This window comes from Quercus lobata, chromosome 3, assembly GCF_001633185.2.
Source record: "Quercus lobata isolate SW786 chromosome 3, ValleyOak3.0 Primary Assembly, whole genome shotgun sequence".
Classification (NCBI taxonomy): Eukaryota; Viridiplantae; Streptophyta; class Magnoliopsida; order Fagales; family Fagaceae; genus Quercus; species Quercus lobata.
In genome coordinates this window covers 61,504,419-61,520,055 of record NC_044906.1, presented here as the reverse complement: position 1 = coordinate 61,520,055, position 15,637 = coordinate 61,504,419, and the positions used below count along the sequence as shown (strand labels likewise).

General features: G+C 32.8%; 1 protein-coding gene and 1 long non-coding RNA gene across 2 annotated transcripts; one reads left to right on the top strand and one right to left on the bottom strand.

Annotated features, from left to right (window-relative positions):
- The first annotated feature begins 6,894 nt into the window (after window positions 1-6,894).
- Window positions 6,895-12,621, top strand: LOC115982658 (protein MAK16 homolog A-like). The gene is made up of 10 exons (XM_031105322.1): window positions 6,895-7,077; window positions 7,680-7,746; window positions 7,896-8,005; window positions 8,474-8,592; window positions 8,718-8,815; window positions 9,855-9,942; window positions 10,029-10,163; window positions 10,278-10,386; window positions 10,823-10,962; window positions 12,186-12,621. Exons 2-10 carry the CDS (start codon window positions 7,685-7,687, stop codon window positions 12,228-12,230), a joined length of 906 nt encoding a protein of 301 aa, XP_030961182.1. The 5' UTR covers window positions 6,895-7,077; window positions 7,680-7,684; the 3' UTR covers window positions 12,231-12,621.
- Window positions 12,622-14,148: 1,527 nt separating this feature from the next.
- LOC115982659 lies at window positions 14,149-15,236 on the bottom strand. The gene is made up of 3 exons (XR_004089699.1): window positions 15,069-15,236; window positions 14,574-14,740; window positions 14,149-14,405 (listed from the first exon to the last, which is right to left on the bottom strand). It is a non-coding gene; the product is annotated as an uncharacterized LOC115982659 (long non-coding RNA).
- Window positions 15,237-15,637: the final 401 nt, after the last annotated feature.

Below are 15,637 nucleotides of genomic sequence, written 5' to 3'. Positions count from 1 at the left end.
TACCACAAGCCAAACCTCAAGTACAGTAGTGGAGAAATCAAGATTCACCTTCAATCAGTGGCAATAGGTCTTGTCGATTAAGTTTTGTTGGTTACAGCGATGGTTTGAGAGAGAAGAAAGGCTTAAGATAGAGTCAAAGAGGAGAAGAGAGAAGGGAGAGGCAAAAAATATTAACGTTCGTTACATTGTTTAGAGACTAAATTATACTTAAGACAAAATTGGTTAATTTTGAAAAGTTTTGAACTTGTTTGACATTACCCTAAACTTTCAGGTAAGTTAATGTATTTTACCCTATATCTTTTTATTAAATGTAAAATTTGAAATTTTAACTATTGAATTGCATGTTCTTATTTATATCTTCTATACTTGCAAAATTTTAAAAATATTAAAAATTCATAGCTACGTCATCAATCTAATATTTAAATTTCAATTTTTTTGTCTAAAATTATACATAAAAAATAAGTTTATTGATCAAATATTAAATAACATTTGATTTGAACAAGTGTTAATATGTGTATTTAAAACATTAAAAAAATGCAATCTAACAATTAAATTTTCAAAATTCATATCCAATAAAATGATATAGAACAAATTTTAAAAGGAAAATGGCCCAAACCAAAATTTTACAAAAAGTCAGGAAAAATAAAAAAATCGGACCAACCTTAAATCAGATAAAGCGGTTTGAGTTAGTTGTTTTATAAACGTTAACGTGATGATAAAAACGACGTCGTTTTTCTCAGCAGAAACAACATAATTTTTGGAAGAAAACCCAAAACCCTACAACCTTTTCCTCCTCCACAAGAACGCCGAGGAATACTACACTTCATCTTTGACAAAGCTCCACACAGACACACACACACACACACACACACACACTCTCTCTCTCTCTCTCTCTCTCTCTCTCTCTCTCTCTCTCTCTCAAACACACACACACTCAGGTATACTCCATCATCTTATGCTGGGTCATCTCAATTTTTCAAGTGTGTACATGTTTCTAGAATCTTAAATGTTCAAATTTTGCCTTTGATTTGCTATGGGGAATTACTCATTTTACATACTCATGATGTTTTTGGGAATTTATCATAGTTGGTCATTATGAATAGATGTTTGCATTTTACACTTTTTTTTTTCGATTACTCATGATGTTTTTGTTTACTTGCAATGTTTAGGGGCGGCCCTAGATATTTTAGGGCCTAAGGCGAGAACTAAAAAAATATGTGTATGTGCATGTGTGTTTATGTATGTATATGTGTATGAATGTGTATGTGTATGTGTATGTGTATGTTTATGTATATGTGCATGTGTGTTTATATTTATGTTCATTTATGTTTATGTATGTGTATTTGTGTATGTGTATGTGTATGTTTATATGTGTGTATGTGTATGTTTATGTGCATGTGCATGTGTGTTTATGTTTATGTTCATTTATGTTTATGCATGTTTATGTATGTGTGTATGTTTATGTATATTTATATTTATAAACATAAACACATATACACATAAACATACATGAACACAAACACAAACAAACATACACAAAAACAAACAAACATAAACACACATACACATAAACACGCATAAACAAAGATAAACAAAAACAAACAAATATAAACACACATACATATAAACACACACACATAAACATAAATATAAACATACATAAACATAAAAACACATACAGATTGAGAAAAATTAAACCCTCATATAGACTGGAAAAAATTGTAAACTAACACTAATCCTCAAACAATTTCATTAGTTACTTTGGTGTGCTAAATCGAGTTTTTATGTGTGTTTATGTTTATATTTAAGTTTATGTATGTGTATATTTACGTTTCTGTGAGTTTATACGTGTTTATGTGGATGTGTGTTTATGTTTATGTATATGTATATTTATGTTTATATGTATGTATGTTTATGTGTATTTGTATGTGTATGTGTATGTTTATATATGTGTGTATATGTATGCTTATATATGTGTATGTGTATGTGTATGTGTGCTTATGTATTTGTATGTGTATGTGTTTATACGTGCTTATATTTATGTATGTTTATGTGTATGTATATGTGTTTATGCGTGCTTATGTATGTGTATGTGTATGTGTATGTGTGCTTATGTATGTGTATGTGTATGTGTATACGTATTTATATGTGTATGTGTAGGTCTTTTTGTGTTTTTCAGATTTAAGTGTGATACCCTGATACAATTGTTATTAATGGCTGAGATTAAAAGTTGAAAAAACAACTTTCAATCTCAACCATTAAATAAAATATATTAAAAGAGAGTTAAAAAGTTAAAAAAAAAAGAGTAAAAAATGTAAAAAAAAATACATACGACAGTACACCTAATCTCAGTTTGTCTTTCTTCTCTCACTATTTTTCTTTTCTTCTTTTTTACGTGATGTTTTGTTTTTCTTCCTTTTATTTCTCTTTATACGTCGCTTAGGCTGATAGGAGAGGAGCGAGCGAAAGCCACATCAAGAAAGGAAATCGAAGATTGTGTTGCCAAGCCAAAGACTATGAAAATCTTTTCCTCTCAACTCAGACGATCATCTTAGGTGAAATTGTAGCTCATGAGACTTCACCAGATTATGGTGTATGATTTTTAGTTATTTATTTATTTATTTGAGATTATGAAGCAAATAGTTTTTATATTTTGCTTAACCTTTCTATTTTCTAAAAACACTTTTCTGGGAAATACAATTTATTTTGCTTTGCTTTCAGTCTATCATTCTTGCTTGTGGTATGTGTTTTATTAATTTGGATCTAAAATTAGTTCAACAAGATGATTCTTCTTCTAAAATATAATAACAAAACCAATATATATTTTTTTAACGGTGGGTTCACTTTCAGTGTTTTCATTTTGTGATTTTGGTTGTTTTGTGGGTTTTGTGCTTTGATTTCGGTGGGTGTGATTTGATTTGTGATTTGATAAACTTCTGGGTTTTTGTTGCGATTTGATTTTGGCTGGGTTTTAGCCGTGGTGATCGTCGTGATTTGATTTTGGCTGGGTTTCGACAGTGGTGCGTGGTTGGAGGTGATGAGCTTGAAAAGCTCCGGCTATGAAGGTTTAGAAGGAGAGCTTGGTGGTCAGCCATTGAGCACGGTGTGACGTGGGTTAAGGCAGAGAGAGGATGAGAGGGAAACAAGGTCGGCCCTAGACATTTTGGGGCCTAAAGTGAGAACTAAAAATTGGGTCTTTTTTATACTTATATATTAATTAAATTAATGTTTATTTAATATTTTTATATTATTTTTTTCATCATTATTTTCATTTTCTTCTAAATTATTTTGAAGTTCATTATCAAGATTTGTTGTATTGCAAAATTGAACATCATTTTCTTCTAAATTATTTTGGTGAATTTTTTGCTCATTTGTGATATTTTCATCTAAATTTTGTGTTATATTTTGTTTATTATTAATAACAAATTTATCCATTGATCATTTTTTAGACTCAATTAATTTTTATTCTTTTTATTCTTTTTTAAGTTTTTCATATCCAAATGCATATTTTCTAGTAGACATTTCTAATCAAACAATATATTTATAAAGACTAAAAAAAAAAAAAAACTTTCAAGTGTAGAGCAAATGAGAAATAGAACCCGATTTATCTATACTACAATTTAAGGGGTTACACCTGTTTGGACTAGATTTTTTTTTTATTCCAAAATACCTCTACAGCCTATGTTTAAGTAGAGACAAAAGTAAAGGATAGTCAGGTAAAAATATATGTTTAACTTGTACTAAAACATTGCCTACAAAATAGGACCACTTTTTTGATGGTTTTCAAATTGCTTTATCCATTTATAAAAAAAAATAAATAAATAAATAAAACACACGTGTGTTTGTGAATATATCTACCATTATAATTGATAAAAATAAAAAATAAAAAACACACCCATCTGCCGTTATTGCAACAAAAAAAAAAAAAATCAATTACCTTTATTAAAAAAAAAAAGGTATATTATTCAAACTTCTCTATTTCCCATTTTTCACGTTCTTTTTCAGGTTTTTTTTTTTTTTTTTTTTTTTAAACTCTCATTACCATCTCCATTCTAATTGCATCGTTTAAATTGTTAATGATGTTGATTTCAAAAGTCTGTCATTTCCTTCGCCAATTTGCGAAATCTCTTATACTTTCAAGAGTGCTGGCAAGTTTGATCTCATTCCTATTTCCTATGATATTTGCTTTTGTTCCTTCTACTTTTATGAAATAATTTTATGGAGTCTAATTTGATCTAATACGTTTTGCATGCCAGTTTGAATGAAAGGATTTTGGCTTCAAATTGGTGGATGAGGATGAATGGGCATTATCACTATTGGGAAACATGTACTAAAAGGTATGTTTGCATGGTTCAATCTATTCAAATTTTCTGTCAAAAATTTTCTTTTACTTTGTTTGGACCAAAAACTCTTGAAAAAAGATAGTAACATCCTTATTCCATTCACATTGTGGTTTGCAGATATATGTTTCAACTGAAAGCACTATAAAGCGGCCTTGATGGATCGATGACTGTTGCCAATCTAGGATTTTAGATTATAGCCAAACGAAAGTGTTAAGATTGCATGAACCCCAAGATTTTATGAAGAAGTTATCAAACTTTTACATTTCCTTTTCTTACTCATGTTTCACATTTGAGCCACTTAATTTTGAATGTGTAACTACATTTGAATCATGGAAAGCAACAATCAAATAATTGAATTATTTTTTGAATGTGTAATTACAATGTACCTATGGTGTTCCCTTCTTTCATTTTTATTTTATTTTATTTTTCAAATGAAGAGGGAAATTATTTATTTGTCAATTCCTAATCTTATATCTATGCTTCTGTTTACCTTTGCATGTTTATTTTGGAAATTTTGACTTCTGCATATGTGTATGGTGGGTGATTTTTTTTTTTTAATTAAAAAAAAAAGATTTTATGCTACCGATGTTCTTTAACAAGTTAACTAGGACCCCTCATTCTTCAGGATTCTCCATATGTTACAGGGTAATTTTTGTTAGGAAGTTGGGCCACTTTAACAGAGAGATCTAAAAATGAAGTACATGACAAGATTGAACTGTTGCTTTGTATTTTTCAATCACAAACCCAGTTTGAACAATCTTCTACATTTTCAAATTCTAATTATATTAAGGTTCTCAAAATTTATCTATTAACATTCACATTAGAAGCAACACAAAATTTGGATGATATATAGGAGCACGTGTGATGAGGCTCTTTTTTATTTTTTGGTTTTAATGTTATAATTTTCTATTTATACCCAGTTGAAGTTTACATGTTTGTCCATTAATATTACACATTTGTGAATGATTGATATTACACATATAACATTTTTTTTTTTGTTAAATATTTCGTCGGTCACCACATGTATTTTGTAAGTAGTTTTATTGTTATGATTTCATTATGCATTTTCATTATATGCACTATTTATAAGATTTATTCAATGGATCTTTTTTTCCTCCCCCTACAGGTTAATACTAAATTATAGCATCATCTTCCAATTAATAACACGTTGATTAATACATAAACAAAATTGGCAAAAAATGATAATAATTACGGAATACTAGCCTCTGAGCACGAGCTCACGCGCGTGCTTATAGGCTCTTCTATTTTTTGGATAAAGGTTAATTTTGAGCAGTTATTATAATTTGAGATTACTTTATTTTCCAATCACAAAAAAAATCTAAGGGTGTGATGAAAAAATTATTTCACTTGCTAGATTTTGTGATATTTTTAATTTTTTCATCACACCTCTAGATTTTTTTTGTGATTGGAAAATAAAGTAATACTAAATTATAATAAATGCTCAAAATTAACCCTTATCCAAAAAATAGAAGAGCCTATGAGTAGGGATGGCAATGGGGCGGGGCGGGGCCGAAGGATGGGATCTTCACCCCCGCCCTGCATGGATTTTTCTTACCCCATCCCCGCCCCGCCCCCCATGACGGGGAAAATTTCTTGTCCCATCCCCACCCCTTAAGGCCCTGCGAAGACCCGCAAAGCCCTGCCCTACACTGTAAAACTTTATTTCTTGTTAATTTTCCCTACAACTATTACCATTTTTTCAAATAAAATGACATGTTTCAATAATAAAAATATACTTGAAATTATAAATAAATTTATCCTATCAAATCAAACTAATTTTTAGCAAATACTAAATAATATTATCTAAATGTTTAACAAGATAATATCACAACAAAAATCTCATTGTATGACACAATAAAATAATCCAAACTCCTAATACATAACAAAATAAAAATTGCCTAGTTCTTCAAAAAGAATCTCCACTTAAATAAAATAAGATGATGATATTTTTGTTTAAATAGTAGGGTTTTAGGGTATGAAAAAATTACCTTTTAACCCTTATAAATGTGGGGCGGGACAGGGTGGGTCTAAAAAGTGTAAACCCATCCCCGCCCTGCCCCGTGGTGCGGGTTTAAAATCTCGCCCCATCCCCGCCCCACCACCTTTGCGGGGCGGGGAAAACCCATACGGGGCGAAACGGGGAGGGACGGGTCAAGCGGGACGGGGTAAAATTGCCATCCCTACCTATGAGCGCGTGCTCAGAAACCAGTATAAAAAGTATTGTTGTAGTTTCACTAAACAATAACAAATTTTTAGAAATTTCAACCAATTAAGCACAAATATAACAAAAATTCAAACACAGCCATAATACTGACACAAGACTTATTAATAAGACCCACCCACCCAAAAAAAAAAAAAAAAAAAAAAAACCTTGAAGGCCCAAACTTAATGCCCAGTCCAGGGAGGGTCCAGCCAGCCATAATGATAAACTGATGAGTGATAAACAAAGTTACAAAACCAGCCAGGGAGGGCCCAAATCAACAAAGTTATCTTAAGTTCTTAACAAATAAAATGGAGTGCCCTGTGCCCAATTATTTATAATTTTATACCTGATTCCTGAACCTTAGAACCTGATACAGTGAGGTGAGCAGTTGAGACTTGAGAGAGGCGGAGAGCAGAGAATCAGAGAGAGGCTGAGGCGGTCCAGCTGGAGACTGAACAGTGGAGACTGGAGACTAGAGAGAGGCGGAGAGCACAGACTAGAGTGAAAGGTAAAATTTTTAGGGTTTTGATTTGTGATTGTTTTGTGGTTAATCTCTCAGACCGGATTTGTAGTTTATCTGTTTGTTTTTTGGTTAATGATTTTGTTTAGAACTAATGTTTAATAGGATTTACCAAAATTTTTGTTTTTTTGGTTAAAAGGATGTGCCAGATTATTTTTGTAATTCATTTGAAACTATTTTTTTTTTGCTAAGGTTCTACTGAAATCTGATTGGTTACTGAAGTAGAACAATTGGGTGGTAGCTGAAAGTAATAGCATTTCAGGTTATTTGACTGATTATAATCAAGATTTGTTGAAAGGGAAGAAAATGAAAGACCTAGATTCCTCCAGGTTTCTAGGATTTAGTTATAGGGTTTCGATGCATAAAAATTCCATAAACTTTAATTATTTCATAAGTTGGCTACAAACTGCTTTAATAACAAAGCTGCTGGAAACCCTTCATGAAAAAACTATTAAAATACCCCCTGACTTCTATAAGAAAAAGAAAAAAGGATAATCTGACAGCAACTCAGATTTAACTTAATGCTCGAATATAACAAACTTCCAGCAATCAAACTAGCTAGATTGATCCCAACTGGGTCTCGTTATCAGGTTAAAGATGCAGCACGATGAGGTCATATGGCAGGTTATCAGGCACAACCACTGCAGTTTCATGTCCAAGTAAGTCTCTCTTTCTTAAGCTCAAAAAACCATTGCTTTTTTCCTTTCCCCATAAATTTATCAATTTTGTTTTCTGATCCATTTGTTTATAGTGGCTGGCTAGTAATAATGTGGGTTTTGAAACTTGGTTTATTTTGTATGTTTTGTAGAATTACAACTGGAAATTTCTGTAGAAATCCCTATAACGTGACCGGAATTTGTAACCGGAGCTCATGCCCGCTTGCTAATAGTCGCTATGCCACCATTCGCGACCATGATGGTAATTTTCACTTACCCTTCTTCTTGTTCTGTCATTTGGTTTTTTTTTTTTTTTTTTTTGTTGGTGATTTATACATATAGGTTGTTGAATTGTTATTATATTGATAAGTTTGGGTCACTGAGAAGAAGCAGGTAGAGGGAGAAACTAACCTTTTGAATCCTTAATTTGTTATAGGAATTGAGAAAACAGAAACCTCCACCCAATTGAGCCTAATAGGATTTTTTGGAGTTGTTGACTTGAACTTTATTGTTTCCTTTTTCTCTCTCCCTTTTTTTTTTTTTTTAAAATAAATAAATAAATAAGTTGACGAATATGAAAAAAATATTCTATAATGATTTGAGGCCATCTATATGTGCTGTTAGTATGTGTGTTTGTGAACTGTGTTGTGGTCGCACATTGATTGGTGTGTGTGTATATTAATGAATGTCATGTGTGGTGTTTTTATATGGTTGTGTTGGTCTGCTGCAGGAGTCTTCTATCTTTATATGAAAACTATAGAAAGAGCTCATATGCCAAACAAATTGTGGGAGAGAGTTAAGTTGCCCAGAAATTATGAGAAGGCACTTGAGATTATAGACAAACATCTGGTATTGAACACTAGATTACTTTTGAACTTTTGGATTATTTACATTTGAACTTTTGGATTATTTACTGTGATTTGATTATCAGTTCTGGAAGGGTTTAATTTGACCTCCCCTTTTTGACTTGACAGATGTATTGGCAGAAGACTCTTGTGCACAAAACAAAGCAACGATTGACCAAGATGACTCAAATGCGGATACGCATGAGGAAGCTTGCTTTGAAAACAAGGTTCACTTCTTCTCGTGCTAGCAATTTTTTCCATTTAACTACCAGAAATGTTTACTTTTCCGACAATATTGTTCTATAACATGCTACAAGATTGTCTTTGGTACTCTACTTGGTTTCTTTTGGGAATTTATTTATTTTTGATAAGTAAACCTGTTTATTCTCCCCCCCCCCCAAAAAAAAAAAGTAGTGGGAAATTATTGAAGTTATAAGGAGCCATTAATAGTTGTGTTTTCTAGAAAAGATGTTACTTAAAAAATAAAAAATTTAAGGTGCCGTGTGCTAAAATTTTGAGGCTTGGAGTACTGCAGATCTTCAAATGTTTGGATCTCACTTTTATACTCGAAGATTAACACCTCCCCCCCCCCCCCCCCCCCCAAAATGAGATTTAGCTCAAATGGCACATCCTCTCCCTATAAGAATGGTTTGGAGATGTGGTCATGGTTTAAAAACCCCTCGTGTAAGTTATGTTAATACTTTGTTTTCCAAAACTTTCAAACAGTAAGAATAAAGTAGTGCACAGGCTTATTCAGATTTGAATACGGTTATCACTAGAACAATTTCTTCTTTCATAAAAAATACTTTATGAATAATTCTTTTGGTAAAAATGTAAGTAGACAGACTATAAGAAAATGGTCATTAATTAGCAGACAGAAGTTAGTTTTGCTTAGTAAGCAAAGATCTAGGCCAGTAACGCATTATAGGTGTTCAGTAGTTTAATTTGCTCTGGGAATCAGGATGAACTATGTTATTGACCAAACAAGTGACATTGAAGTGAGAAAATATTATTAAAAAAGACATGATACTCTGTATGGTCTCCGGGGTTCCTCGTCATCAAAAAAGTGAGAAAATCTTATTCATGGTGAGATATTTAGTTTGGAAGGCAAAAAGAAATAAGTAAATGTAAAAGGTTAGTTGTCCTGTGCACAGAACTGTGTGTGTGATGTTGAAAGGAATCTAGTTGTAACCTTTCTATGTTAAATAGTGTCCTCTGACATTGGCATGCTGTGATATGGTGGAAATTGTTTCTGTTGCCTAACAGGGAGAAAATAATGACAACGCCAAGGAAGGAGAAAAAAAGAGAGGCTAGAAGAGAGGAAAAGGCTGAAAAGGCAGCAGCACTGGATAAGGTTATACATGAGCCTCACGCTACTGGTGTGCATTGACTCTGTGTTGTTTTTACAGCTCTCATTAAGACTTTATAGTTTTTCTGCAGAGTATTGAAAAAGAACTGTTAGAACGCCTTCAGAAAGGAGTTTATGGTGACATATACAACTATCCTGTTAAAGAATACAATAAAGTTCTTGATATAGAAGAGGGTCAGGCTGCTAGTGAAGATGAAGATGAGATGGTATGAACTGCCTGATATTATTGTTTTAATTATGAACAATTTGCTTTGGTCATTTATTGAAGGTTCTACTTTTGAGAGAATCAAACCCCTGTATCTTGTTCTTGCAATAAGCAGGAGCCTGAGATAGAATATGTTGAGGGTTATGAAGATCTTGATATAGAAGATGATATAGAAGATTTTGGTGGTCTTGCAATTGCTCGGTCTCAGAGGGACAATGACAATGGTAAAACTGTCACTAGATACTTTGTGTCAATTATTTTTCTTTTAATACTGTTGAATAAAAATGTTTGTTGATTGTATGCTTGCCTTTGCATGCACATCTTATATATTTACTAGCACCAAGTAAGTGTATGGTTGGATGAGCTTATTTTCATTCTCTTATTTTGTTTAAAAGTAAGCTGTGAACATAGCTGTACCTAGAAAACATGAAGCTTTAAAAAGTTGTCCTAGCCAAATAAAAAAATAAGCTGAAACAAGCAGACTCCAAGCAGTTCATTTTTAGTTTACGTGCATATTGAATATTGAAGTTAAAGCATAAATTGTGGGGTTTGGTTTTTACTCATGTATAAAATAATGGGACAAGAGTACCTGATAGAATTCTGAGATGTGTTTACATGTGTTTTTCAAATGAAATAAGAAAAATGAGTTTCATGATGCAGTTGGGATGGATAGTGATGATGAAAAGGTTGAACCGGTTGCTGGTAAGAGATTGAGGAAGGAAACTGCCTCAGCTTCGAGAAAGCTTGAGAAAGATGGACATGATGGCAAATCGAAGAAGAGAGCAAGGGTGCTTGTTGAGGTAATGATAGATGACATTTTTGTTTTTTACCGACTTGTTATATTGTCATTGATATGCAATCCTTTCATTCATATAAAGACTGTTCCTACAGTATGGGGATTCTCATTTTATAAAGAACTTAGAGCCCTTCATATATATATATATTTTTTTTTTGAGGAACTGGTAAGAAAGAGCCTTCATCATTTTGATATGCGAAAACACAGATTTTTCGTTGATTTTGGAGTAGAAATCTTTCACTGGAAACTTTAGCACTATCACTTAAAACTATGGTGATTGTGCAGGCATGATATATGCAACTAATGATCATAAGATTGTTGCCCTAGGATGTTACTCTATTAATCGGATTCTCATGTACTTGGGGTCAGCTAGATGGCTTATATTCAGTCACTTTGGGGAGAATGACATCTTCCATTAAACAATGGGCAATATCAGCTTTTTCCTTCGTTCCACCCTTTCTTTTTAGAGAAGGGGGGAATATTGAATTCCATATGAGGCTATCAGAGCATTTTGATGGACATTTCTTCGATGCAATTATCGGAGAGTTCTTAACAGAGATTTTATAAAAAAAAATAGTTACTGCTTCTCTATAATTGATAGTGTCTAGAAAAGGGAAATTTTTTAGGTACTCCTAGAGTACAGAGACATGGGAACCCCTCTCACATGAATGGTGGATCCCATCATGATTTTTTTTAGTGGGACCTATTATTATGTGAGGAGGGAATGCCATGTCTTTGTACCCCTAGAGTATTGAATAATTACTCTTATAGCCACATGTGAAGGTGAGAATTTTTTTGGCAATTGGACTAAAACATTGGATTGTTGTTTCTGTTGAAATCCCATTTGAGTTGGTCAATAGATACCCTGAACATCGAACAGCATCAATCATCTTATTTGCACCTAGGTTCCCTTGCAATTTATAGTTTGGGTAGATCAAAATGGATGCAATATTCTTGTGAACTTTGGGGGCATCCCCTTAACCTCTTACTAAATTTTCAGAATTAAAAAAAGGGAAATAGTTGATCAAAAGTGAATACAGTGAAGCAAGCTAATGGTATCTTACCGCATTTTCTTGATGATTATCTGAACTATTAGCTTCACTGTTCCCTCACATAATTTTATTACAAATAATTTGGCTCTTGCATGCCTCTCTACTTTTGTAAATTGTCAGTAGCTACATTGATTTCAGGGCCCAAAATATTTCAATTGCTTCCTTTACTTGTCAGGTTGAACATGGAGATGCTGATGAAAGAGAAAAGGTTATCCACTGAGAGCTTGTAGCATATTGCTTCACTTGTTTGACCCGTAAACCAGGAATGGAAGAAATATCCTTGTTTGGGGGGGGTGTAGGGTATGTTTCAAAGCTCCGTGGGCAAAGAGGGAATCACCAAAGGAGAGAATTTTTGATAGCTCATGAGTCATGATTGTAGTTGAAAGTGTTTTTTTTTTTTAATACGCTGGTAGCTTTTCTTTATTTTATGTAGTTTTCTTTTAGCTTTTAATTGTCTTCCTCATTTTTGGGATAAGGGGCTGTACAATGGTAGCTTTCTCGAATCTTTTTGTTCTCAGATATTTTTGTTTATGTTGCTGCTGCTAAGAAATGAATGAATCTTGTTCTTGCACTTGTGTTATGGGAATTAGCTATCAATGGTTGCTTTTAAATGAGATTGAGGCCGTTGAAACTGAGTTATTAGACGGACTTTGTTTAGTTAAACTTTTGTATCATTTTTGAAAACTGAACCATTTTTGTGCTTGTTTTCTTCCCAAAATTGTAGCAATATTCTAAGTACAACCCATGCGCCTATACAACCAAGTGCAAGTTCTATATCTACAGGGGACATGCTCCATATTTGGTAATTACTAATTGAGATCTTGCACGATGTGCAGTACAATTTATTATTATTTACTAGCCTTATTGCATGCACTTTGTGTGTTCATGAGGCTCTTTTTTTTTTTTTTGAGGTTTAGTATCATAAATTTCTATTCATCACAATTTGAGATTTAAGTGTACGTTCGATCATGTTATGCATTTGATAATTACTGATACAACGAAGTGTTATGAGGCTAACTTCAAAAAATGAACAACGAAAAAAAATTGAAATTATATTTTTGTGTGCATGTGTTCATTTTTTAAGCTAGCCTCATAACACTATGGTGTATCAGTAATTCTCAAATACATAATATAATTGAACATACACTTAAATCTTAAATTGTGATAAATAGAAATTTATGATACTAAACCCCCAAAAAAAAGAGCCTCATGCACGTGCGAAGCACGAGCAATGAGGCTAGTATTCCTTAACTTCCATCCATTCAATGTGTTGTTTCTAATGTGAATGTTAATTGATTAGTTTTTAGTCCATAAAAAATATGCGTTTGCGTTTACGGCTTGGACAATATGGAACCAGTGGAATAATGTCAAGTTGCAGTTACAAGCCAAATTGCTTCATCGGGTGACTGAACAGTCAAAAGCAGCGATGACAGAGTGCCATACCAATTTGCATGTAACTGAAACCCAGCCGAGACAGGGGAGGGAAGAGGTGGAAATAGATGGCAGACTCCACCACTGGGATTCATCAAGATAAATTTCGATGGTGCCGTATTCAAAGATGCTAATATGTCCGGCGTTGGAGTGGTTATCAGGGATAATAATGGCTCGGTTTTGGCCTCTTGCTCAAAAAAAATTCCCCAGGCTTACAAGCCCGATGAGATTGAGACATTGGCAGCGATGATAGCTCTCTCATTTGCGCATGAACTGGGTTTCAGACGTGCTATATTGGAAGGTGATTCACTTGGGTTTATTCATGCTTTGAAGTCAGAGGTGCACTCCTTAGCCCCGCTGGGTCTCTTGATAGAGGATGTGAAGCTGCTTTCCAAAAATTTTGAATAGTTGTTTTATTCTCACACTAAGAGAAACGGCAATTTTGTAGCTCATAGTCTAGCTAAATATGCTATACGCATACCTGATTTTCTAGTGTGGATGGAAGATGTCCCATCACAACTATTTTCTGTTTTACAATCTGATTTGGTTGATTTACATTAATAAAATTTCACAGGTTCACACTCAAAAAAAAAAAAAAGATTTCATCACACAGTTCAATTAATTTCTGTGTTTGGCACGTGTAAACTTCATTAGAAAACACATAAACCCCAAATTAAAATTAATGAAAATTTCAACATTTAAAGAAAAAAGAAAAAGAAAAAAAAGGCTCTACACTTCTGGAGCATCTACGACAAATATTAGACATGAAAAACATTTCACAAGTTGTAGTAGCCTTCAACCATTGCAACCTATTCTTTTCTACAGAATTAAGATAATTTTTCAAATACCACAGCCAAAATCCACAGGACAAAAGCTAATAGATCACTCTACTTACAAGCCATGGATCATTAAACTCTCTAGGGCACTCTTCCTCTTCATTGGGGTTGCCTCAAATTCTGGATGCCTGAAATCCAAAACTTAGCTACATCATTCCAGCAAATTGACTACTTGTATATTTTCACTAAAAAGAGTACCAAATTGCAAACTCAACATCACATACAACATCAATTAAAAAAATATTCTAAGCAAAAAAATAAAACTAACAAAATGACAATTTTTCATATTGACTTACCTCAGGGCTATAAAATTTATATCCGGTGGGATCTTTAGCTTTTCTCATAAAAAAATGCATGTGAAGTTGGTAGGAAAGATAAGAGGTTCTTATGTAATTCTTCTTATTTTTCTTTAATCCCTCTGAAGTCATAATCTAAATTAACCAATGCACCCCTTGGGCAAGTCCTGCAAATAAGAATATACATTATAAAGTTAATAAATGCATATAAAACCAAAGTAATGGTAAGTGTTCGTTGTAAGCTAAATTAACACCAATTAGATTTTTTGATCTACAAATTGAAACTTGTACACAGAAAAATCACCAAACCTCTTTATCTCAAACAAATTCATGTTTTCTCGAACACAAATTTTTCAATTTTGTAATATGTAATACATGACACACATATAAAAAAAAATGTATATACTTGAATTCAAAGCCAATAGCTACCAAAAAAAAAAAAAGTTGAAAAAAAAAAACACAATACACGCTCACAAAATCTCCAAAAACCCATACCTCCAAACAATCAACCCACCAATTAACCCCCTTGGTTGGAACTCAAATTCTGCTTCCATAGTTGTGCAATGATGTAACCCGATTCAGCCTCCAATATGGGCTTACGACCACATCAAATTAGCCACTATGAACACCAACCAAGAATCCTCCATAGCCCACAAACCACTGTCAACCTCTCTATACAATTAAATGTTTGAAATGTGAAAGGGTGGAGAGTTATATATTTTGATAATGGTTTGAATTGGGATAGAGTTGGTATTAGCTTGAATTTCAAAACATATACGTGTTGTAGATTTTTAACTTCGTTCAGATTTTATAGTAAGTAGTAATCCAAAATTCTTGTTAAAGATCTAAATGTGGTTTTTTTTTTTTTTTTTTAAATAAAGAATCTGAATTTCAAAACATATATATGAGTTGCATATTTCTAACTTCAATTTTATTAGTAGTAGTTATCTGAAACTCTTATTAAAGATCTGAATGTCTGTGTGTGTGTGTGTTTTTTTTTTAATTATTATTTATAAGCATCTGAATGTGGCTTGGGTTTGAACATGGAATTTGAAATTTTATGG

What these genes read in the sequence shown, in the direction of transcription:
- LOC115982658 (XM_031105322.1), top strand. Translation starts at nt 7,685, where the DNA reads ATGCAGCACGATGAGGTCATATGGCAGGTTATCAGGCACAACCACTGC. An exon ending in AAGCTTGCTTTGAAAACAAG is followed by an intron (nt 8,816 to 9,854) that starts GTTCACTTCTTC and finishes GTTGCCTAACAG; the next exon opens with GGAGAAAATAATGACAACGC. An exon ending in TCAGAGGGACAATGACAATG is followed by an intron (nt 10,387 to 10,822) that starts GTAAAACTGTCA and finishes TTCATGATGCAG; the next exon opens with TTGGGATGGATAGTGATGAT.